At 42.7% G+C, this 25,464-nt stretch overlaps 1 protein-coding gene across 1 annotated transcript in view; it reads left to right on the plus strand.

Moving 5' to 3' along the window:
• The window catches only part of ADAM12 (ADAM metallopeptidase domain 12), a 359,573-nt gene that overhangs the window by 304,479 nt on the left and 29,630 nt on the right, over nucleotides 1–25,464 (plus strand). Inside the window, exons 13-17 of the mRNA XM_060241431.1 lie at nucleotides 5,399–5,488; nucleotides 6,061–6,256; nucleotides 13,762–13,870; nucleotides 13,975–14,173; nucleotides 25,080–25,157. Of these exons, the coding sequence (XP_060097414.1) occupies nucleotides 5,399–5,488; nucleotides 6,061–6,256; nucleotides 13,762–13,870; nucleotides 13,975–14,173; nucleotides 25,080–25,157 (672 nt within the window). The remainder of the gene's footprint in view (nucleotides 1–5,398; nucleotides 5,489–6,060; nucleotides 6,257–13,761; nucleotides 13,871–13,974; nucleotides 14,174–25,079; nucleotides 25,158–25,464) is intronic.

The raw sequence follows: 25,464 nt of genomic DNA on the forward strand, positions 1-25,464 counted from the left end.
AATTCTATTTCTTTATCTCAAACAGTGCGATGGATCACTGGATTAAATAATCATTGAAAGGTATTTAACATGAAAAAGCAAAAACATATTTATTACTACAGGGAAAGGGTACTGGGAGGTGAAAATAACAAACACTATAGAACTACATCCTCACACTAGAAGATCATGTGCTTAATGGAAGACCACTTCCTCCTCCTTCTTGACCTCTCTGCCTGAACAAAGGAAGTCAACTGACTAACTGACCAAACAGACAAAACAGGTCTTCCCGCTTCTAGGCCTTGACTGACAGCAGTCAGTATCTTCTTCCCAGGTCATGCAAACAATAGGGAATCAGGCACAGTGTTAACCCTATAATGACTGGAACTTTAGAACATTGCTAAGGACATACAACATATATATATTTCCAACAATTAGGTGCCTGGCTTCATCCCTCTCACCTGATGTGCATTAAGCTTACCCACGGCTTTTGTGTAGCAGGAACTCCTTTGCATATTAGACCACATCCCCCTGATGTAGACAATCCTCCAAGAGCTTACAGGGCTCTTAGTACAGGGTTGGCTACATCAGGGCTGTGTGGCCTAATATGCAAAGGAGTTCCTGCTACAAAAAAAAAGCCCTGAGTTTACCATAGGGTTGCCAAGTCCAATTCAAGAAATATCTGGGGACTTTGGGGTGGAGCCAGGAGACTTTGGGGGTGAAGCCAGGAGACATTGGAGGCGGAGCCAGGAGCAAGGGTGTGACAAGCATAATTGAACTCCAAGGGAGTTCTGGCCATCACATTTAAAGGGACGGCACACCTTTTCAATTCCTTCCTTCCATGGGAAATAATGAAGGATAGGGGCACCCTCTTTTGGGGCTCATAGAATTGGACCCCCTGGTCCAATCGTTTTGAAACTTGGGGGCTATTTTGGGGAGAGGCACTAGATGCTATACTGAAAATTTGGTGCTTCTACCTCAAAAAAGAGCTCCCCAGAGCCCTCAATACCTCCAGATCAATTCCCCATTATACCCTATGAGACTCGATCTCCACATAGGGAATAATGAAGTGCCCAGCAGACATTTCCCTCCATCCTCCCCCCCCCCCATTTCTGGCGACTCTGAAGCGAGGGATTGGCCTCTCTACTCACAAGCTGCTGCCAGCTTCTTCAAAGTAACACAAACACACCATCCCAAGAGGAAGCCTTTCCAATCCAAGACTGAAGCCTCTGGAGGTGGAAAGTCACATGGTGGCTGTGGGAGCAGGGCTTCCCCCCACCGGCCAGCTGACTGGGGGCGGGAAGGAGCCTGGGAAAGTTGGAGAACTCCCGCTGGGACCTGGGGATTGCCAAGCCTAGTTTACCAGCAGGTTCAAAAGACGCCTTTCAGCACCAAGGGTGCCCGTTCACAGCACACCCAACTGCAAGGCATGTGATAGCCTGTTCCTACTTGCCCTCCATCATGAAGATGTCTCAGGGTGCTTGCTAATTAACCCTGCCTATCCAAAGTGACCTGCTTTATTCCTGTCAACTAAGTGTGGCCTAACCAACAATAAAACCAGGCTTATTTAATGGGAGGGGGGGAACCCATCTCATAGAAACAGCATGGAGCAGGCAAAAAAAAAAGAAGCAGCTCTCAGCACAGCCTATTTCCAAGAACTCCCCAGAATCCCTCCTCAGTTCTATATGATATCCAACTAATCCTGTCTTGTCCCCAGAAGGTTGGGCAGGTCAGCCTCAGTGAGAAGGCTGAAAGTGAGAACCAGCAAACAAGTGGGTATCCTTGTCCAATTGTCTGCTAGTTTCTGTGCAGCCAATGTAGCCTCATGCTCTGTTTGAAGTAAGTCAGGGGCCAGAGCAAATCAACACACAGCATAATTTATTATTAATCTTGCTTCTGCTCTCAATGAAGTGGTAAATCTAGGTCCAGATTGTATCTTTTAAGACCGCAGGTGGGAGACCCTTGTAATTCCTTTGCACAGAACAGTTCCCCCTGCATAGAACATCAACATTAGGAACATGGTTCTAGCTTAGCCTTCTCCCTCTTATGAAATGTTTTCAGTGGGTGGGACTTTTTCTATGGAGACACATTTGGTTGCATAAGTCTCATCCATCCAGGCCCATAGCTACAAGGAGGCCTGTGGGGGCACAGCCCCCTGACTGCTAGGCAGGGCCCTCTGACTTGGGGCCCCTAACCAGCCTCCAGTGCCTCGGCTGCATCCTTCTCCATTCTGCCGTCGTCATACACCGTTGCTTCTGGTTGCTTAGAGGCTGGAAGAATTCTCTGACCTCTCAGCAAGCAGAAACAACAGGGCACTTTCGGAGCCCAGGATTGAAAGCTAAGCTCCACCTTGCTTCTGCTTGCTTAGGGGCTGGAAGAAATCTCTGACCCCTCAGCAAGCAGAAACAATGAGGCACTTTCGGAGCCCAGGACTGAAAGTTAAGCTCCCTGTTGCTTCTGCTTGCTTAGGGGCTGGAAGAAATCTCTGACCCCCCAGCAAGCAGAAACAACGGGGCACTGATAGTGCCCAGAACTGAAAGTTAAGCTCCGTGTTGCTTCTGCTTGCTTAGGGGCTGGATCCCTCAACAAGCAGGAACAATGGAGCACTTTCAGCGCCAGGACTGAAAGTTAAGCTCCGAGTTGCTTCTGCTTGCCTAGGGGCTGGAAGAAATCTCTGATCCCTCAGCGAGCAGAAACAATGGAGCACTTTCAGCACCCAGGACTGAAAGTTAAGCGCCATGTTGCTTCTGCTTGCTTAGGGGCTGGAAGAAATCTCTGATCCCTCAGCAAGCAGAAACATCTGGGCACTTTCAGTGCCCAGGACTGAAAGTTAAGCTCCGTGTTGCTTCTGCTTGCTTAGGGGCTGGAAGAAATCTCTGACCCCCCCAGCAAGCAGATTTCAGCACCCAGGACTAAAAGTTAAGCTCCATATTGGGCTGACATTGGGCTAGAGGGAGCCTGCAAGAAGAGGCCGTTCTGGCCCTCAAGTGGGGTGGCAGGGGTAGGGGGTGGATGGCTTCATTGCAGACAGGGGAGGGGAGGGTAGGCTGGCACACACAAGTGGAGGTCCCAGCTGCAGTCTGGGGCTGGGGATCTGTCGAGAGGTGATGTTCGCCTGCAGGGCTTTTCTGGCCTGGTCTCAATGGCAACCCGAGTGAGGGTGGGAGCTGCACTTGGGCAGCCTCAGCTCGCCCTCCGACAGGAAGAAATCCAAATTGGAGGTCTTATAGCCCCAGAAGTCAGTTGCGACTTGGTGGCACCTTCCACCCCCCTCCCTTGTCCCGCCGGGCTTGCCTAGCTGGATCATGATACAGGTAAGGGCAGGAGACCGGGTGGCACGTATCTAAACCTATGATTGGCTCCCCACCAGAGCTGCTGGAAGAGGGGTGGAAAGGGATCACATTGGGGCAGCTGTGGGGAGGCTGTATGGCAGTGAGCTGGCCGCTTTCCTACTCAGCGGTGGTAGGAGAGAAGGCCATGGAGGTTGGGGCCACTATTTTCCCCCTGAAAAAAATCAGGGCCTCCTAATTCTTCAAATCCTGGCTACGGGGCTGCATCCATCTTCTGAAACTGGGCAGCTTAAATGCAGGTTTACCACCTCAGTAAAAACTAGGCCACAAGAAAATGAGAAACTGAAGATATGTGTTTTAGCCCAGCAAAAAGAAGATTAAGGAGGACACGCTTTGAATTTTGAAACACTTAAAACTATTTCAGAGGGGGAAGAGCTGCTCACTGTCCAGTGAACACGGAACAAGAAATTATGCTTCACTATGTCTAGTTAGATTTGGGTTAAGCAGCAGAAAAGGAGAAAAAAAAATTAAACTTGTAAGTTTTGTGATGAAATTGCAGGCATAAAACGGGGTGGTGGAAACTTTGCTTCATTTATGTATTTAAAAGTTTCTCTGTGGCCATGTGCAATTCTCTGAAGGTCCTGAAAATATTTCAAGAAATGGAAAATACTTAGAGTCTTATATATTGGCCCCTAGCATATAGTCATATGTATTGGGCCCCAGCATATCGTTTAGCACAGTCCTTGTGCATTATGTAATCCAGTCCCACTGAGTTCTGTTATTTTATGGATTGAATTCCTCTTTCTGTCACATATTTTTGGGACCACCTCTCTCAATATGCCCCTAGAAGAGTGTTGAGCTCTGGGAACAAAAACCTCCTGGTAGTCCCCAGCCCAAGAGAGATCTGGCTGTCTTTGACTAGGGCCTGTTCTCAGAGTGAAATGCTCCTCTAGTAGGGTTGCCAAGTCCAATTCAAGAAATATCTGGGGGTTTTGGGTGTGGAGCCAGGAGACTTTGGGGGTGGCGCCAGGAGCATGGGTATGACAAGCCTAATTGAACTCCAAAGGGAGTTCTGGTCATCACATTTAAAGGAACCACACACCATTTAAATGCCTTCCCTCCATTGGAAATAATGAAGGCTAGGGGCACCTTCTTTTGGGGCTCACGGGATTGGACCCCTTGGTCCAATCTTTTTGAAACTTGGAGGGTGCATTGAGGAGAGTCACTGGATGCTATGCTGCAAATGTAGTGCCTCTACCTCAAAGAACAGCCTTCCCGGAGCCCCAGATAACCACAGATCAATTCTCCATTTTACTCTATGGGAATCGGTCTCCATAGGGAATAATGGAGTGCCCAGCAGACATTCCCCCTCCCGCTTTCTAATGACCCTGAAGTGGGGGGCCCCTCCAAACCGGGGGATCCCCTGCCCCCACCTGGGGATTGGCAACCCTGTCTTCCAGAAGCATATTAAGAAAGGTCCCAAAAATACGTGATAGAAAGAGGAATTAAATCCATAAAATAATGTAACTCAATGGGATTGGATTTTTGGCCCTAGTGGAACTCTCTGCCTGAGAATATCTGTGCCCTATGGAATTTAGTACCTTTCTACAGGGCCTGCAAGGCAAAGATGATCCACCAGGCATTTGGTTGAGGACAGCAATGGTCTGGCACTCTCTTACCCTCTATCCCCATCTCCTCAACACAACTCTATCCTAGGGGGCCTCTGGGAGCTTGACGTTCCCTCTAGCTCACAGTTTTTTAGCCTCCAGCTCGCACATTTTTGTCTTAGTTAAAAAAAAAATGGCCCCAGAGCCAAACTAATTTATGTAGTAGCTCACAATTTTAATGCCAGTAGCTCATGAAGTAGAGTTTTTGCTCACAAGATTCCATGGCTTAGAGGGAGTCTTGGAAATTTCACCCATAATCTTGGATGCAGCATGGATTTATAATTATATCATTTTAAAAGGTTTTAATGTTGCCTTGATTTCTACGATTTATTATATTCTGGTTTTTGTTGTATGGCACCCTGAACCCTGTTTCAGGGAAGTGTGGCTTAGAAATAGAATTTAATAAATAAATAAATGACTTCCCTGCTGGTGCAGTTCTCAGGTTTTAATGTTTGCTTCTTCTAGGAATGCACAAACCATTGCTGCAATGCTACCACCTGCACTTTAAGGCCAGAAGCAGTGTGTGCCCATGGGCTTTGCTGTGAAGACTGCAAGGTGAATTTTCATGTGCCCTCACTTGCATAGGGTGGGTAGTATTCATCTCTGTGTCAGAGCCATTCATTCTGCCCTTGGAGCTATGCTGTATTTTCAGTGGGCTCTTTAAAACTGAAGAAATTACCAGTGCTCATTGGGCTATACCAATTCCAGTGAAAATTCTCCAGCATACCTTAAGAAAGAACAATTCTGCACATCATGCCTGCTCCTAAACAACAATGTGTATTTTTACTTTATGCACCTGTCAATAATATTGAAGAGGGAATCTTAAACGTTTATGCCAATTTAAATAATTCTGCCACTGCAAAGTCATCTGCACTTTGTGTGCGCAGTGTCAGAGACTTACATTGCATCGTATAGAAGAATGAAAGAGGGCTGTGGAACTGTGTTGTAAATTAGTTGCACAGTATATCAAAAAGATGCATAGAAAATGCAGCGTCGCCTTTATACTATGCTTAATGGCCACTTGGTGCAGAGACTTGGAAGGGGGTGAAGCATTAGCCCGTGGCATAAATTTCCCTGTGCAGTAACTTTTATTGATTGGAATTACAGCCACTTCTTTCTTCCTGCAGCTGAAGCCAGCAGGGATCCTCTGCAGGCACTCCAGCAATTCCTGTGACCTTCCTGAGTTCTGCACTGGAGGCAGCCCTCATTGCCCAGCTAATGTGTATTTACATGATGGGCACCCCTGCTACAAGGTGGATGGCTACTGTTATAATGGCATGTGCCAGACTCATGAACAGCAATGCATCACGCTCTGGGGGCAGGGTGAGTTGATTACTGGATCTTTCTAGAGACATTTTATCCACAAAAACGAATGGAGCATGATTTCTTAAGAGGTACAATTTTATGGCACCAGTCGATTTTAGGTCCATTAATTTCTTTGCTGCAGAAGGATATAGGTTTCTTTTTGCATTTCTGCCCCACAGCAGTTCCCATTTGCATAGATACATTTTTGCAGACTGTTGGGGTATGCTCCTCTTGTTGCAAACATCTTTATGGACAGTGAACATAAGAGAAGCCATGTTGGAACAGGCCAATGGCCCATTCAGTCCAACACTCTGTCACACAGTGACCAAAAAAAACCAGGTGCCATCAGGAGGTCCACTCAGTGGACTGAGACAGTGGAGATAAGGTAAGCAGAGAGATCCTGTTTCAGTTAATCTTTTCATTAAATGGCACAACTCCTGCAGGCGCTGATCATTTTCCCTTCTCCAACCACTAGCTAGCCTCAAGCTCTCAAATGTATCTTTTCCAGGTCAGTGTTCAAAGCACTAAAAAAAGGTATGTGGGTATTGATGGTCAATCAGTTTTGGGATCATAGCCTTACTCAAGAGGTCAGAATTTGGCATGTTTTTAAATTCCACTGTAGAAATGGAACTATACAAGCCCCGAGCTGCAAAGGGTTACCAGCACTAACTCATTCCGAAACTGTTTGCTGGGGGCATTTGACCCCTTTCAGGAATTAAAGGTTGCTTTGCCTCAGTTTACTTAACTGTAAAATGCAAATACTTGCCTACCTATCAGAAGTAATTACTATAATGTTTGCCTGAGCACTTAGAGATTCTGGGCTGAAAGCCACTCTATAAGTGCACCGCATTAACTATGCAAACATAACTCATAGCTGATGCTGAATGAAGAAGAAACCGTGCCACCAATTGTATTTCAATCAGCACTGGGAATTGGCTTTGAGTTTCAGCTGACGTTGTATCCCAGTCAGGGAAGAACATTGCCTTGGACGAGTGCACAGTCCTTTTACTTAAAACTGAATGTGCTGTTGTACTTAACAAGACCACCCTCCCATTTCCAATATCTCTTTGGTATGCTGTCATCACAGATGCTGGTGAAGTGCTGGTGCAACTAGTGGATATTCTGCACTCTCTCAGCAGAGAAAAGAAATCCCAAGCGAGACCCAGCCAGATCCAATCAGCTGAAAGCATGTCAACTGCATTGGAGTCCTTAGTGACACTGCTGACACTCTCCACTCATAGAGCAGCATGCTGATGATGCTCCCATGGCTGCCAGGTACAAAAGCAGCCAACCAGTGCACACTGATGCTGACTCTCCTTGCTGACATCACCCTCCCCCGCTGAGGAGGAGTATGTATAAAGGGTCTGAGCTGAGCAGAGTTAGAAATACTCTAGAATAACGTTTGTCCTCTTTCTTGGCAGTTGATGCAGAGTGCTTCCTTTTCATGCAAAGTGCCCTTCGCCAGGGTACTCATTGCCAGTACCCACTTCCCCTTCCCCCAGTGGGTATTCTAAGTGTGTCCAACTTGCAGCCAGAGAGATGCAACTCCATGCTGAGCTCCCTGCCATCAGAGAGGCTGGTGTCCTGGCTAGGGCTTACTTAGTGCTTAGGAGAGCTGCAATGATACAGTCTTGTTTGGTCAGAGGGAGCATTTATAGTATGCCAGCTTTTTCACCATCATAATATTATGCCAGCACCAGGGGCAGGACAAGGGGCTTGAGATTCTCACCCAGCAGACCCAGCTGTGGTCCTTTACCAGTACAGCAGCACCAGAGCTCTATGCCAGCATCTCTCTGACTTGCACTGGTGTATGTGGTTAGGGTTCATCCAAGGGTTGCAATCATAGTCACACTTACTAGGGAGCAGGACTTTTTTTGCAGCAGGAACTCCTTTGCATATTAGGCCAATTTGTATATTAGGCCAGTCCTCCAAGAGCTTACAATAGGCCTGTAAACTCTTGGAGGATTGGCTACGTCAGGGAGTGTGGCCTAACATGCAAAGGAGTTCCTGCTACAAAAAAGCCCTGCTAAGGAGTAAGTCCTACTGAATTTACTTCTGAGTGCAGACATTTCAGATTGCACTCTATGTAGTCTGCAGAATGGACTTTAGGTTGTGCTGCTGTGTATTACTTCGGATGTGGGCTTAATGTTTCGGTTCATTTTTCTTAATCTTCCACCATAGCCCATGTTTAAACTCTCTTAAAAGACTGCATTCTTAGGTTAAATAGCAAATATGTTTCAAAGAGGGGAAATTATCTGTCAGTAAGCACTTCTTTATATGAAAGCTTAAGTGAGATTTATTTCATAATCACATCTGATCCTATTTAAAAGCATACATATATTTGCATACATGCACTTCAAGTAAGCAATCATTCTTTTGGCAGCCTCAAAAAGTATCAGGTTTTTTAAAGGTTAATGCCTCCCTTCTTTCAGGAAAATCCATAATTTTTTTCTTGCCAGCAGATTTATCTGCATATGTAAATACCTGCTTGAAATGCCAATAAAAGCAGCAGATAATATCTAAATACACAACTCTCAGCATAACTCAATCATATCACTATCAATAGGTCACATCAATGACTTTATAAAAATGAAGTATTTTTAAAATTTCATTTTTAATTAAGAGGACCCACAATGTGGAAATTAAAAAGCAGAAAACTCTCCTGTGTTACATAAAACCTAGCCTTACCTTGAAGAGGAGTTCACTGTACAATATTTCAGTAGTATTAACTTCTTTATACTATCTGATGCAGAATTCTCTGCCCTGTGTAATATCTTGTTAGAACAGTTTATATTTTTCTCAGTATATTTTTTCTGGAAGGGGTTGATTTAGGACTGTCTGTAGGCCACAGAGGGTCTGTGTGCATTAACTGAACATGAATGGCAGTAGCCACCACCTCTCATTTGGTGTGTGAGAGGAGACATGCATTTAGAGTTTGGGGTTATGCGCTGGGAATATGTTCCCTCACTTGCTGAGGGGAAATATTGTGAAAGATTTTATTGCTTCCCCAAGTATAGCCAAGAGCTAGTGAGGCAAGTGGTGCGAGTGTCAGATTGAGATTTGGGAAACCTAGGCGCTCAGATCCTCAGTCTGCAAAAGTAGCTAATTAGATGACTTCGGTCTAGGTTGCCAAGTCTAACTAAGAAAATACCTGGGGACTTTGGGGGTGTGATTGGGAGACCTCCCCATTCCCTAATATAAAGAAATAAAAATACAGCAGCACAGTTCTGAATACAGTCATTTCCTCATTCCCCAGTAGCTGGCTGCTCGCTCTCACTCTCTCACACACACACTCATACACACTCACTCACTCACTAGAGTTGCCAAGTCCCCTTATCTTTCCAGTGGAGGACTTTGAGGGGGATGTTCTGGGAGGTGGGTGGGGATGCAAATAGAGTTTTGAACCACTTCTGGTAAAAGCAGAAGTAGCCCAAACAGGAAATGGCTGGCAGCCATTTGAGTCGTATTTAGAGGGATGCAAACGCACCACTCAAATGGCTGCCAGCCATTTCATGGCCAGTTTTGCTCCTTCTCCCCCATTCTAATGTGGGGAGGAGGCAGGAGCAAAAATGATCCCTGAAAAGGGATAGCTGTTAGCCTAAACTGGCTGCAAGCCTGCTAAGTGATCAGAGTCACTGAAGGTTTGCAGCCCTTTGAGTGGTCCTTTTTGTTTCCCCAGGGGAAGCAAAGGGGACCACCTAAGTTACTAGCAGCCATTTGAGTGGTCTGTTGTGCTTCCTCACTCAAATGGCTACTCTGGGGCAGCACTTCCAGTTTTTCAAGCTACTTCTGGTTTTACCAGAAATGGCCAAAAACATCATTTTGGGGTAGGAGATCCCCCACTGGGACTGGAGCATTGGGATCCCTACTTTGGCCCTCAGTCACTCTCTCTCTCTCTCTCTCTCTCTCTCTCTCTCAGCTAGCTTTCCTCGTGGTAGTGTCCCTAGGATGAAATGGAAGCAAGGAGAATGCTGTAAGCTGCCTTGGGTTCCATTTGGGAGCAAAATAGATTATAAACAGCTAAATAAATAAACCAAGTCTTGCTGTTAGACCACACAGGATCCATCTTCCATTACTGACTGAAGTAATAGAGAATGTTGTTTGTTCCCAACTTCAGGTGCATAACCATGTTGGTCAGAAGCAATAGAACAAAGTTTGAGTCCAGTGGCATGCACACAAGAGCTTATACCTGGAATTACTTTATTATTCTTAAAGGTACCACGGGACTCAAACTTTGTTCTCTTTCGAACTTCAGACATTGCTGGATGATTCAAATGTCACCATTTCAGCCTTGTTTCCTCCTAGGCTTTGAAACTGAGACCTACATACTAGTCCTTGTGGAAGATCTTTGTCTGGAGATTGACCTGGGGTGGGGAGGGGAAAGCGTTGCTGATTCTGTTAGATGTTTCAGTGGTTTTGATACAGTATACCATCCTGAATTAATAAAGCAATTGCAAATTCTTAGGTATAACAAAGATTTTAGTCACATCTCACTGAATTAAATAAAAAGAAAGAAAGCTAACAATAGGTGAATGTTTACCTGCATCATAGAGGTTTTTCTGCAGGTGTTCTCTTTTGTCCCCATTTTTGTAAAATGCTGTTGGAAGTATCATCAGCTGGTGGTGGAAAGTGCTGTCAAGTCACAGCTGAATTATGGCAACCCCATACAGTTTTCAAGGCAAGAGATGTTCAGAGCTAGTTTGCCATTACCTGCATCTGCATAACAATACTGAACCAGTGTGGAGAGTGTCCTGAGAGGAAGCAAGTATTCTCCCTCACCCCCCTCCCCAATCGCTCAAAAACACAATTTTAATTAACATTGGGAAGTCAGCACTACACCATACTCATCTTCATCAATCATGTAGACTGGAGGAAACTAACATCAGATGAAGTGCTTTACATATCTCTTGACAATAAGAGCTGTTAAAGGGAGCTATTGCCTGCTTTGTGCATAGAAAGTGTACCAGGTACAATCCCAAATGTCGTGAAAGACCCATAGACCCTGGAAGAGCTGCTGCCAGTCAGAGCTGATAATACCATAATTGACAGACCAGTAGTCTGACTCGGTATGAGGAATCTCCATGTTATCACATGACTCTGGGACCAATTCTGCAATTGCAGTTGCTCCTCCCTGGGCTTTTGCTTTCCCTGGATCAAGTAATTGATTCCCCACCAGTTTCTGTGTGGCCACATTTTGACTCACAGCTCCTTACAATTCCCGCTGTGTCTTCTGGATCTCTAAAGAACAAGATCAGGAAGGGGGGGGGAGTTAGAGGGAGTCATGGGTCAAAATGCAGCTGTACAGCAGCTGGTGGAGGATTGATTGCTTGATCTGGTGAAAGGAGAAGCCCAAGGACAGAGCAACTGCTCCTGTAAAATGGGCATTGATGTGTTTGCAGTCAGAGCAAACAGTGAAGGTTGCTAGCCAGTGGCATCAAGGAAGAATACATATTTTAAAACAACCCAAGAGAAAGAGTTGTAACTCTCACAGCTAGTGGCACTGGGAACCAGTCTGCAATCTGAAGACTTCTTGAATTTCATACCACCATCCAGAAAAACTCTCATTTTATAATCCAATTCCTCCCCACCTACACATTTTCCCCAAAGATCTTTTATTCTCTTTCCTGTTCATCTGGAGACAACTAAACTAACTGCTCAGGTCATCAAACCATGTGAGGCCTCTTGGAGAGTTTTGTATTTTTGTGCTGAGACAAAAGAAATTATTGTTTCAATTTGCACATCTGCAAAAATATATATATCTACGTTGACACCATCTCCTGGTATGTTTTTAACCTGCCATGATTTGAAACAGGTGATTTAATTCCTTTGGGGGAAGAGGTTTAGGCTAGAAAGGCTGACAGGATGTTAATTACTGGCGCATCACACTCTTGATTGTCAATAGCAAAGTAAGATAAACTCTGTTTGTACAGTTCAAGGAGTTTAATATCCACTCGAAATCTTTCACAAATCATTTTGTCTTTGCCTCTTCAAGTAACAAAACAGGCAGAGCTGCTTTTTTGTTGTTTCAGTTTATCTCTTGGAATTATGATAAATGGGCTTCCTCAGGAAATACATCAGTGCCCTTCCTTAAGTATTTGGAAGGGTTTTTCTCTTTTATCCCATTAGATCCATCAGTTTCCTTCACTTTTACATGCATATACCATTAAACATTTTGCTATTAAAGTATAGCCAAATAAACTACAGCAAAACACAGCACAAGTCAGATAATTTTTCAAAGAACGGAAAGAGGGATGGTACTGGTATGCGTATGTGCACACACATACATACACATGCAAGCCTCATTTTGGGCAGAAATTCACAGGAACAGAGCTCCAGAACATTTGAATTTTGTTATGCTCTTTCTTTCTAACCTACCTACCCCCTGCTGCCCAAATATTCACTTTGGGCTTTGCTGTTCAACCCACCTGTGAGGATTTTGCTGAACTCTAAGATTTGACAAACTTTCTAATATTTTTTCCCCACAAAAATGGGAAAATAATGAAAACATATAAAGCAGACAGATGGAAATCTTCATCATGCCACTGTGGTCACATAGGAGAAAGTAATTTAAAAAGTATGATGGGAGTAAGGTTTTATTATGACAATTATAATTCAATAAGCATTTTAAAGTAGATGCTTAGCTGATATAATTTAGTACAGAGATGTCAAGAGTATGTGGCATATGCAAATAAGTTATGGAAATGAGTTGTGTTAATGAGCTCCAGCACCTCTTTTTCTATGGAATGACCCCTGCGCATGCACAAAGTCAACCTGGTTTTGTCAGTAGTAAACAAGTTTTGCAGGATTTTTTTCTAAAATCTGACCATGGTAAATATGGGGCCACTTCTGTTCATTGCAAAGTCCTGAGATCATTTAGGTGAATTAATGCTTAATAGTGTAATTTTGCCTTCCCAAGGTTAAAAAAAACAAACAGAAATACCCTGAGTTTACCTCTTCTGTCTTTGGCTAGTATTTGAAAGAACAAATTCTACTCAACTGCATTTTCTTTTCATAGAGCAATCAAGATAGGCATTTCCAACAGGTGAAAAATAACATTAGCATGCACTGTAACGCTTTTTCTGCTCATGATATTCAGCACATCAATAAAGTTATGATCACTGCTTGTGGCTCAACCTCAGAAAAAAGAGGAAAAAGATTCTTTGTTAGTCTGACTTTCTTCATTGTTTCACATTCAAGAAAGTTTCTGATCTCAAGGCTGTACAATTGCAAAGAGATCCAGTGATATCCAAGCTTTTGTCCAGCTTTCTGTGGCCTTCTCAGACAACCAGTTTATAGTGCAACCATTATGTAGCTGTTCATAATTGGATAAATGAGATCCAGATGTCTTGCCTGCTTGGAACACCTTCTGTTTCGAGGGTATTTTATTCACCTAGCCCCCAGTGCCAACATAATATTCTGTATTTTCCCTTCTATGAATGGGAAGTTCAGAGAAGCCTGTATTTAGTGGAAAGAACACTGGAAGCATTTGGGATTGTTTGAACATGCTTTCGTTTCTGTTTTAGGTGCTAAGCCTGCCCCTGGGATATGCTTTGAAAGAGTCAATTCTGCAGGCGATCCTTATGGAAACTGTGGCAAGGATTCCAAAAGTTCTTTTGCCAAGTGTGAAGCCAGGTAGACACTCAGTTTGTGCCCAGGGAAGTGGGGGGATGGATGAAGATGGGGAAAGAAGCTTCTCACTGCCATAACATTATTTAAATTATTTCTTCCCTTTTTAGAGATGCTAAGTGTGGAAAAATTCAGTGTCAAGGGGGAGCAAATCGACCTGTAATTGGTACCAATGCTGTCTCCATAGAAACAAACATCCCATTACAAGGAGGGGGTAAAATTCTGTGCCGTGGAACCCACGTCTACCTGGGGGATGATATGCCTGATCCTGGTCTTGTCCTGGCTGGAACAAAGTGTGAAGATGGAAAAGTAAGGTTCAGAAATGCTGTCTTATAATCAGGCCTCAGATTCAGCAGGAGCTCACAGGAGCCCAGCTCCTGAACCTTTCTGAGGATTCCCCCTCTTCCTGCCCACCTAGCTTGTCCTCTTTGCAACAGGAAAAAAGTCTCTTTCATGCTGGATCCATCAGATGAGGCAAATCTCTGAGCTGAGGTCTGGGGGGGAGGCAGCCATTTTGACTATGTGTTTATCTAGAGAGCTGGAGCAAACTTTAAGGTATTGCAGGTAAGCTGCATAACAATACCTGGATTAGGAGAGCAGGTAGCCAGCCAGCCACCAGGAGCTTTGCCACAACCCCAGCAGCCCTCATTAACCCCTAGAGAAGCCCACACCACCCTTTCTCCACTTCTTGTGTGATTTTCAGTGGCAGGCGGCTTGCTGGCCTTTTGACTGGGGGGTGGGCAGCCCAGGAGAGCCCCAGGCGAGCAAGGCCTGCTTTGGCTGGCTGGATCTCTAGCCAGCCCAAGCAGGCCAGCTCACCCAGGGCTCTCCTTGAATTGGGTTGCTTTTGGCTTGGGGGGGTGGTGGCATATGCTAATGAGTTATGCTAATGAGCTCCACCACCTATTTTTCTACAAAACGACCCCTGTTTATAATCCAATCATTGTCCCTAAATCCAAATATTGCCCCAGTCTTTGATATGTGTCAAGGCTTTTATTTTCCTAGTCTCACTCTCTGTATTTGGGCAATTAACAGTTTGGCACATCAAATTTATTATGCAAATCATTGTCCTATTTTTAAACAGAGTCAGCAGACTATTGAGAATGAGTGAAATCTGTTTCTGATTTACTCAAATTGACTAATAATACATTTTTACATTATAATGCTGAAACAAGCATTTAGCATGCTGTGAAGAAATGAAGTTTTCTCCTGGGAAGTTTGAGATGAGCAAAGTCTCCACTGTGCAAAGCCCCTACCCCAGGCAGAGAACAGGCATGGAGGAGGAAGTCTGTGCAATTGCTTTCCAGACATATATCAGCTCATCTTCATTCAGTGTTAATTGATAATCTAACAGGAGAGATAATGGGTGGAAAAATCCCCCTACCTCCTAGCAGGAAACAGAAAAGTTGGAGGAATTTTGACCTGCAAGGCTCCTAGACTAATCTCCCAGAAGAAGTAGCAGACAACACTTCTGATATGGCCAGGGCAGTGGGTAGAGAAAGAGATATGGTAAAATCTCTTTGCAACAGGAAGAAGGTCTCTTTCATGCTGAATCCATCAGATGAGGCAAATCTCTGAGCTGAATCTCGGGGGGGGGGGGGGAGGCAGCCATTTTGATTATGTGTTTATCTAGAGAGCTGGAGCAAACTTTAAGGTAATGCAAACTCTGTAGAGATATAGAACTCCTAAACTAAAGAGCTTGTCTTATTTTCTAACAACTTATAGGGCATGTTTAGAGAGAGGGACAGAGGATTTGCAGTTTTACCCTTCCTTTTCTAATCCTTGCTCAATATGGTGCTGTGCTAAAAGTATGCTTGTAAACATTTTCTTTTTAATAACTGCTTTTTAACTTTGGATGCTGGAAGGGGTTCTCTGTTCCACATAGACCTCCACCACCTTGGACACACTATTTTAAAAGGAGTGCAAGGAGGAAAGCAGACAGTTGGCAAGCAGCTATTCCTCCAGGGGCACACAAGGCTGTAAACTGTCACCTTGGTGACCAGGCAGTGGGTGGTGGGAAACATTGATTGAGATAAAGCCTCAGAACTTGGAAGGGAAGCTGGGAGTCTTGACCCTCCCAATGGGCAATTCTGTACAAAAGTCAGGTGATGAAGGCGAGTTACCCTAAGAGTAGAAGAAAAGTCATTCCAGGTGAGGAGAAACACCTAGGAAGATGCGGCAGAAAGAGGCCTGCAGGCCAGAGCAGGCTGGTTGTGCCTCACATGGCAATGACATATATATCGTCTGCAGTTTTTCATGCTACATCCATCTCCTGGCTGACTAATTATATGTTGGCTGAAACCATATCAGAGACAATGAGAGAAAGAGATGGTAATTAGAATATATTTGCCTGCTTGATTCAGGAATTCATCAGTATGAAAAGTGTTTATATTCAAAGATTTAAGCACTTTTGATCATAGTGGTTAAATGAGTGGCAGTATTATCTGTGCCCAGCAGAACTAGCTGGAATTGATGACAGAACTTAAGCTGAGCTTGTGTTTAACAGGACTTAGATCTAGAATGTGTGTGGAATGGCAGAGCCAATATACCTGAAGTAATAACAGCAAGCAGAGCATCTCAGTGAACATGAATATAGCCTTTCCTTCACAACTGCATAACCTCAGGCAGCTGATACACATCTGGCATTATGACAGTTCATGGCTTCCACGTCAAAGACCATAGCTGCTAAACAGTCTTCATGCTCACCCTCTCTCTCTTTCAAAGTGTAATCACAGGATATTGAGTTGATTTATTAGAAGGGAGAGAACATAGCCTGTTTCTGAAAAAATTTATTCCAGCACCTTAGAATTCCTTGGAATTCATGGCATTTCCTGATAGGATTGCAAAGCACACCTTGGCCTCACAAGAACATAATGATATTTAGTGATGTTTGACTTATATTTCTATCTGCTGCCTCATCAGCTGTGTGTTCTGGCACACTTCAAAAATGGCAAAGCTGCCTAGAACAAAAAAAAGGCAGCTTCTGCAAGGCAAAAGAAAAGATTTTCACATTCAGGGGAATAACAGCATGTTGCATCAGTGTTCAGGTTTTTGCTAAGGTTTCTTTACCCAGGAAAAAAAAAGAATTATGAAAAGACCTGAGAAAGTGCCCCTGAGAGTTCTAGCTTTAAAGAAAGGGGGCTTCTGTGCTGTCGGCAGATTGCAGATCAAGAAGAACATTTGGATATATTTTGTCAGAACCTTTGAACTTATGATTGCTTTTGAGGTTTCTTGAGTTTCCACATCAGTTAGACATATTGGCAGCAAACTTTAAACATAATTTGCATGGAATAAAGTATGATTTACATTATTCCATTATAATCACCTTCAAAATGAATGCGTGGAGTGTCCTTCTTCTGATAAACCCAACAAAGAAAGTACCCCTCATAAGCTGCACAAACAGTTCATTATAATAAATCATTACAATAAGAGGGCAGTCCAGTGATATCAGTAACACTAGACAGTACTATCCTAAGCACACCCTTCTACTTGCATTGACTTCAATTGATCTAGAATAGTATAAATTTTAGGATTGGGCTGAGTGCCATTTAAGACCTTGCTTCTATCAGTGTGTGGAACAGACCAATGGCAGAACTTGCTTTTGAGAGGCCTGGTTTTAAATTCCACTTTAGACCTGAGAAAGACTTGTTCAGCCTCAGTTTCCCATCTGTACAATAGGAATGACAGTTGACTACATAAATGAGGTGATGTGCTTAAATACAGCTTTATATGGGTTCAGAGTTTGAGCAAACTATACAGATGAATATTTACCAGTTATTCTGATTAATTTATTTACGTTTTTATTCCACTGATCATTGAAACTACAGCATCGGAACATTTATTGAGTCCTACTATGAACATACAAAGCTGCCTTATAATAAGACTCAGATTGTTGGTCAATCTATCCCAGTATGGGCTAAATTCAGAGATTTTGACAGAGGACAGATTAAAAGAGCTTTATTGGCACTGGCCATGAACACGGACCAATTCCCCACTAGGCTTGTCCCGGTCTCACGCTCCTCTTCTCTGCAGGGCTTCCTTCCAATTTCACACAAGTTGCCCCAGGGCTGCTGTGAAAGAGGCTCACTCCGCCTCATGCTGCAAGCAGAAACCAGTTTTTAGAGGATCTTGTTTGCCCCGTGAAAGAGACAGAGCGAGTTGCAGCCCTGGGGCAGCTTGTGAGAAATCGGAAAGAAGAGGAGCGTGAGACCGGGACAAGGCTAGTGGGTAATTGGTCACAGTTTATTTTGCTGTCCTCACATGCTGTTCTCATTCCTTCCACCTTCCTCCTTCTCTCGTCAGGCCCATAGCTACAGAAGGCCAAATGGGGGAAGTGCCCCTTTAGAAATATGTTGTGTCCCTTCTCTGAATTCCCAACTTTCAGGTGTTTTTTTTTTAAATCTATATTTCTTTTCCTTGTGGAGATTGTATGGAAATGTGTGAGCAATGTTTGCTTGGATAATTCAGGAAAGGATGGGGGAAGGGAAGCTACAAGATGGCTGAAGGGATGGTAAGGGATATTGATCAGGAACTGCTATTCTAACACTGTCCTTTAACCCAAGTTGCAGCACAAGGAAACCTAGGGCAAATTCCAAAGATGAGTATTTTTGTTGGAAGATACTAGAGTGGGTGAAAATAAGCAATAGCACCCCAACGAGCTCTGGTGGCCAGGATTCACTGAGAAGTGAGGAAGGAAGGGATAAAATATGGACTACAACTGAGAATTGATGGCACCTGTTTGGAAATTAAGAGTGCAATCCTAAACATATCCTTGGTGTCCTAAGCCCATATACTTCCATGGGGGGGATACTTTTGTTTAGGATTGCACTTCAAAGTGAATTAACCTCTTACTAATTACATTCATTAACATTTCCTGTTTTCTATAACCTTTGCTCACTGGACCCTTTGGTCTTGTTTATTTCACTCCTTTTTAATGTTTGCAATGACCAGTGAGAATGCTACACAGAAAATTAAAAACAGGCTTGTGTTTCTTTCTCTCTTCACAGTGGAAAATTTGCCTCATTAGTAAGTGGGGTATTGGAAGGGTGGCAGGAGCAGAAACATTATTGCCCAGTTTCACCAAGCCTGGTATCTGTTTGCAACCATTAATTTCAAGCCACTTTGCTATATGAAAGAATGTGAGCATACACAAAAAGTTTTTTTCTCATCAATTAATACCCAATAATGTCAAGCTGCTCTCCTCCCCTCCCTCAAAATGTGGGATTAGGGCTAAAGAACTGAAGAGGCAGGTGTAAACTCCACAATTTCTCACTACAAAAATTTTACTTTATTGCAGAAATACATAAGGCCAAAAGGGAGGATATCCAGGCAGTCTTAGCCCACCAGCTATCAATCAGAAAAACAAAGTCTTTGGGGGGATTAAATAAATTTGAGCCAATAATGACCCATGATCTGATTGCCAGAACTGCAAACACTTGTTCAGAGTGCTTTTCCTTCATTACACAATATCCACACATATCATTTTATCTAGTATTAGGGATGATGTCTAGATTACAGAAGTGTAGGCAGTTATAGCTGAGGAACTTCTCATTGTAGTGATTAATTTCTGTTTCATCCCTCAGCTTTCCCATCACAGTTTTAAATCTTACCCACTCCCAGTATTATACCCTGCAGTATCTCTTGGGAGAAGAATTAAATAAACAAAAGATTAATAGCATCATCAGGAGCAAATCAGTTTTCGTTTATAGCTGATAGTGCGCCATATTACAGATCTTTGTCTTCTAAGTCTTCTGTACATGCCTGGTTGTGGTTACTACAGTGCGCATGTAGATGGTACTAATGGTTTAACAAACGTTTACGATTTTAACATGTTATTAATTTTCTTTTGAAAAAATTTAGTCTGCTAAATAGCTCATCCTCTCAAATCCTCATGGTTACGCACGTCAGGTAGTAGAAACCTAATGGCATGTGAAAGTACTGTTCTTGATAGTGCTATTCAATATGGCATCACCAGGGCCCACCCAATGAGTGTCAGGATTTGGAATGATGGAAAGCAGGCAACCCTCCCTTCCCTCCAGTGTGCTCATGATCCCTCACCCTTACCATAAACTTTCTTGCTATGTTTCTGCCTTTGTCTGGCACATGGAACTTTGATCAAGTTCCAATTCACCATGATATCCAAATTGTTCAGTTTGTTGGATGATTCGGTGTCATATCTAAAGACAGCCACAGTAGGCTTTTCACTGGAGATGTTCAAGTTATGGAAAGCATGAGCTCTAACACCAAGCCATGGCAATAGTTTGAACCTGAGCAGTAGTGGATGTAGCCAAACCCCTCTAGCCACTGCAATATACTGATTCCTTGTGGCAAGGGTGGCCAAGCTGCAGCTGGGGAGCCACATGTGGCTCTTTCACAGATATTGTGTTAACTCTCAAAGCCCCCACTGCCCTGGCACCTGGCAGCTTGGAGAAGGCATTTAAAGTTAGTTTTCTTTCAACCTTTCTCTCCCTCCACCCATCTATTTTCCTGCCTGCCTGCCTGCCTGTATACCTGTCTTGCAGCTCTCAGACATCTGATGTTTATTCTACATGGCTCTTATGTTAAGCAAGTTTGTCCAGCCCTGCCTTATAAGTCAGTATTTTTGAAATTGTATATGTCCCTTCTAAAATGTTCATATGTGGTCTGCATTCTGTTTGTAAGATCTCCATAAAATATTTGAAGAGGGGCCATAGAACAGTGATAGTGTTATGTATGTGTGTTGGTGTTAAAAGTCCCCGGATCAATATATGTTGTCTCCAACAGAAAGATTGCAAGGCTGGGAAAGACTTCTGTAAGACACTTCGGGGAGTCATTATCAGTCAGATAGTAAACATTCCAGTAGCACCTTTAAGGCTAACAATTTTTATTGTAGCTTTTGAGAAACACAGCTCTCTTTGTCAGATAAAGAGAGCTGTGTTTCTCAAAAGCTTAAGCTACAATAAAAGTTGTTAGTCTTAAAGGTGCTACTGGACTCTACTATTTTGGAGCAATGGACTAGCATGGCTAACTCCTGGATCTATTATCAGTTAGAGGAGACAATACCAGGATAGGTGACCCAATGGTATGAATGGAAAAAAGGCAGTTCATTCCATTTATTAAAATGTTTTTCATTTCGTATTTGAAAGGCTGATGAATAAATCCAACAAGTATGCCCAGCTGGTATGCATAATAAGGTTAGTCCTACTGAATGAGCAATGCAGTCCTAAGCAGAGTTAAACTCTTCTAATTCTATTGCAGCCAATGGACTTAGCATAACTCTGCTTAGGGTTGTAGTGGAAGCCATTTTATTTATTTATTATTTTAGGCTACAAAAGCACTGGCATCACTAGTTTGCAGTAAGACTGGTTTGAGCCAAATCCTGTGCACTGTAAAATTTTGTGTTTATTTGCAAACTGACCTCTACTTAGAGCATATTCTCTCTGTACAGTGTGATGATGCTAGAACGCACTCTTTTCCTTTCCATTTTCTTCTTCTCCCTTAGGGAATGTCTGACTTGATTTAACATCTCTGTTGACTTCTGCTTCACTCCCCTCCCCCTCCCCCCACCTGCTGTTTGTCGTTCTGACTGACTTTTAGCTCTGCTGCTCAGATTTAAAGGAGAGAGGATGTTATATACTAGACTTCTGATTGTTGATCTAGCATCTAATTCTCATTACAGCATCTTTTCTCAACTAGGATGACTTATCAACCACCCTGTAAATAGGTCAATTCCATTTGCATTGCATACTGCTTTTGTTGTGGTGCCAGCCTTCCTTTCAGTTACGGTAGAGCGGTGAAGTTAACTCTCTGTAATGAGTGCATAAACAAATGAATGCATTTGATTACATGCCACTCCCTGTTTGTTCATTTCCAGATAAATAAAAGGTTAAAATATTTTCTTCACACTGATGATAATTTGCCCTTTCCAATAGGGAAAATGCAGTTTTGTACATGTTATGATCACAAAAGGAATTTAATTTGAAAGATGATTGTCAAAAAACCCACTTGAATGTAACTAACACTCAGGGCTTTTTTTCTTTTCTTTTCTTTTCTTTTTTTTGCACAGGGACACCACAGGAATGCAGTTCTGGGTGGCTTGGTGTCAGGGGGTGTGGCCTAATATGCAAATGAGTTCCTGCTGGCTTTTTCTGCAAAACAATGAAGATGCCAGGGGGTGTGGCCTAATATGCAAATAAGTTTCTACCAAAAAAAGCCCTGCTGAAATTTAACCTTTTGGCAATATTCAGGAGTTATCCTAGACTACATCCAATATTCAATCATTGTTAGCATTTTTGTCTGTTAGCAGTAACATATTCCACACAGTGTCATGTTAGAGAGTGGTGGAGCAGTAGTTAGAACGTTGGACATGCATGTAATCAAAGATAGACTTGTTAGCCGCCGAGAAGAACAAAGCTTGATGGGGGGGAAATGGCTTATGCAGAGGGAAGTCCTGCCTTGCCAGCCTTTTGGAGTTCTTTGAGAAAGTGAATAAGCATTTAGATAATGTGATCCACTAGACATTATATACTTGGACTTTCCAAAGGATTTTGACAAGGTACCTCACAAAAGACTCCAGGGTATACTTAACAGTCATGGGATAAGAGGATGGGTTCTCTTATGGATTAAAAACTGATTAAATGATAATAGATTCAGATGGGTAACCCTGTTGGTCGGAAGCAATAGAACAAAGTTTGAGTCCAGTGGCACCTCTAAGCCCAGCAATATTTGATTCTGGGTAGAAGTTTTCATGTGCATGCACATTTTGTCAGATACATTGTCTGATGAAATGTGCATATACATGAAAGCTTAATACCCAGAATTAAACTTTGTTGGGCTTAAAGGTGCCACTGGACTCAAACTTTGTTCTAGTTAAATGACAGGAAGCAAAGAGTAGGAATAAATGGATAGTTCTCACACATACACTCCTGCAGAGTTTTAGTCCTTAAGTGAATTGCTCATTCAGTGAAGGTCTACAAACATTAAATGAACATAAAGGTACTTTCATCCATTCTTGACTTCAAACAGACATTGTTGTGAAATCATAGTAATAGACCCATTCACAATAATCAGACAGCTAAACTCACAACACCAATCTGGGTGAACACTTAAAAATAATATCTATTTTTCTGCCAACTATCCTAACTGTCCAGTTAAAGCCATTTGGATGAAGACAAATGCATTCAGTACAAAGATGCAGCTTTCTGTCTTCATGCTTAAGTTCTGAAAATAACTGGCTCTGCAAATTTGCAGCAAGAAATGGCTGGAGATGGTTCATATTGGCTACCATTCATACCAGTGCCCAACATAGGGTTGCCAAGTCCAATTAAAGAAAAATTTGGGGACGTTGTGGGCGGAGCCAGGAGACTTTGGGGATGGAGCCAGGAACAAGGGTGTGACAAGCATAATTGAACTCCAAGGAAGTTCTGGCTATCACATTTAAAGGGACAGCACACTTTTTAAAATGCCTTTCTTCCATAGGAAATAATTAAGGATAGGGGCACCATCTTTTGGGGCTCATAGAATTGGACCCTCTTGTCCAATCGTTTTGAAACTTGGGGGGTATTTTGGGGAGAGGCACTAGATGCTATACTAAAAATTTGGTGCCTCTACCTCAAAAAATAGCCACCCCAGAGCCCCCAATACCCACGGATCAATTCCCTATTATTCCCTATGGGAATCATTCTCCATAGGGAATAATAGAGTGCCCAGTAGACATTTCCCTCCCCACCCATGCTTTTTAAAGGGGGGGAGGGCCTCCAAACCAGGGAATCCCCTGCCCCCTCCCTCTCTCACACACACAAATACTTACTAGATCTTCTTCCTGCAGAACTCTACTTGCTGTGAAAACGAAAGCAAAAGAAAGGGAGGGGCCATTCTCGATGGAAACTATTACTGACCCTTTCCAATGAAGCACTTCCTTTTTCCTGTTTCCTGCACAGCCTTAAAGGCACACATTTTACAAATGGAGCAGGAGCTCTACAACTACATGATGCCTACATGCATGTTCTCCCCCCCCCCCGCCAGATTTTTGGAGATGGGGGAGGAGGCTGCAAATTTGGGGGTCCCCCGCCAGGGCGAGGGGGTTGGGAAGCCTAGCCCAACAGCATTTTCAGCTGTTTTTTAAATGGATGTTATAGTAAAAAAAATAAAAACTATTGTAAAAATGAATACAAATGTGGCACTTTTTAAAAAAGAAGCAAAAGCAGTAGCTCACTTAAAGCTTTGCTAGAAATATAATAGTCAACCTAGCATTAAACTTAACTTAATAAAAGATGCCTGTTATATAAATCATAAAACCATGCTCACATTATGGAGTAACATCCTTCTAAATAGGAGTCAATTGCACCTTTAAGACCAACTTAGTTTTATTCAGAAAGAAAGCTTTTGTGTGCTCTAAGTACACTTCATCAGATGAGGAATCTGGCACAGTGAGCAGAGCCACACATAACTGGTAGGCAGTGGCTCAAAATGCAAAATGGTACAGATTTAAGATCCAGTAACAGAATAGTAAAATTATCTGGTAGGCAGGGGTTTAGAATGTAAAATGGTACAAATATAAGATCCAATGACTTTTTTGTCACAGGATCTTAAATCTGTACCATTTTGCATTCTGAGCCACTGCCTACCAGCTATGTGTGGCTCTGCTCACTGTGCCAGATTCCTGGTCTGATGAAGTGTGCTTAGACCACATGAAAGCTTACGTTCTGAATAAAACTAAGTTGGTCTTAAAGGTGCAATTGACTTCTATTTTGTTCTACTACTTCAGACCAACATGGCTGCCTACTTGGATCTATCCTTCTAAATATTATAGTCAGGCAGCCCCAAGCAACCAAGTGATTGGTTATCTATATGCCTTCTTTTGTTATTTAAATATCTGTCATGTCTTACTGAATCCAATAGATCAGTTTAAATGATCTGAGAATAATTACTACTGTGATTTTCAGATTCAGATATTTCATCCTTTTGGAACTTATCTTTTAGCAGCACTTTTAAAGACTTTATTGGGATCTTACTTTTGTTATTCTAGTATACTGTCTGTTGGTATAGCATAATTGTTAAAAATAATATTAATTTTATTTCTATCATTAACTAAAAATAACTCCTTAGTTTGAAATTACAGCCTGAAAGCATGTTTCTTTAAGCGTTCCTGGAAAGCTGAATTTAAAATAAGTACAAAAAGGATTGGTGCATACACCATTTTTTCTGGCAATAAGAAACCTATTTTTTCATTTTATAGATTTGCCTCAATCGTCGCTGCCAAAATACCAGCATATTTGGTGTTCATGAATGTGCAACAAAATGTCATGGACGTGGAGTAAGTATTATGGATACAATTTTTTTACAGTCAGTCAATACTCAGCTAAGTAATAAATCATTCATTGGATATAAGTTTTGAAATCTGTGATTCTTTGTAATATATCCGTCAAAGTCTCTTCAGTATGTCCTTCCAAGGAGATCAATCTTCAGTGCCCTTTCCAGTGACCAAGAAATGAGATGCGATTTTTATTTCACAAAAGAATGTTTGGCTGCAGGGCTGCATTGCTGTCAGGACCTTGGTGCCTGCATGTGCCATCATTGCTCTGTAATTCTACAGCTGATTTATTTTTATTTCATTAAGAAAT

This window comes from Heteronotia binoei, chromosome 6, assembly GCF_032191835.1.
Source record: "Heteronotia binoei isolate CCM8104 ecotype False Entrance Well chromosome 6, APGP_CSIRO_Hbin_v1, whole genome shotgun sequence".
Classification (NCBI taxonomy): Eukaryota; Metazoa; Chordata; class Lepidosauria; order Squamata; family Gekkonidae; genus Heteronotia; species Heteronotia binoei.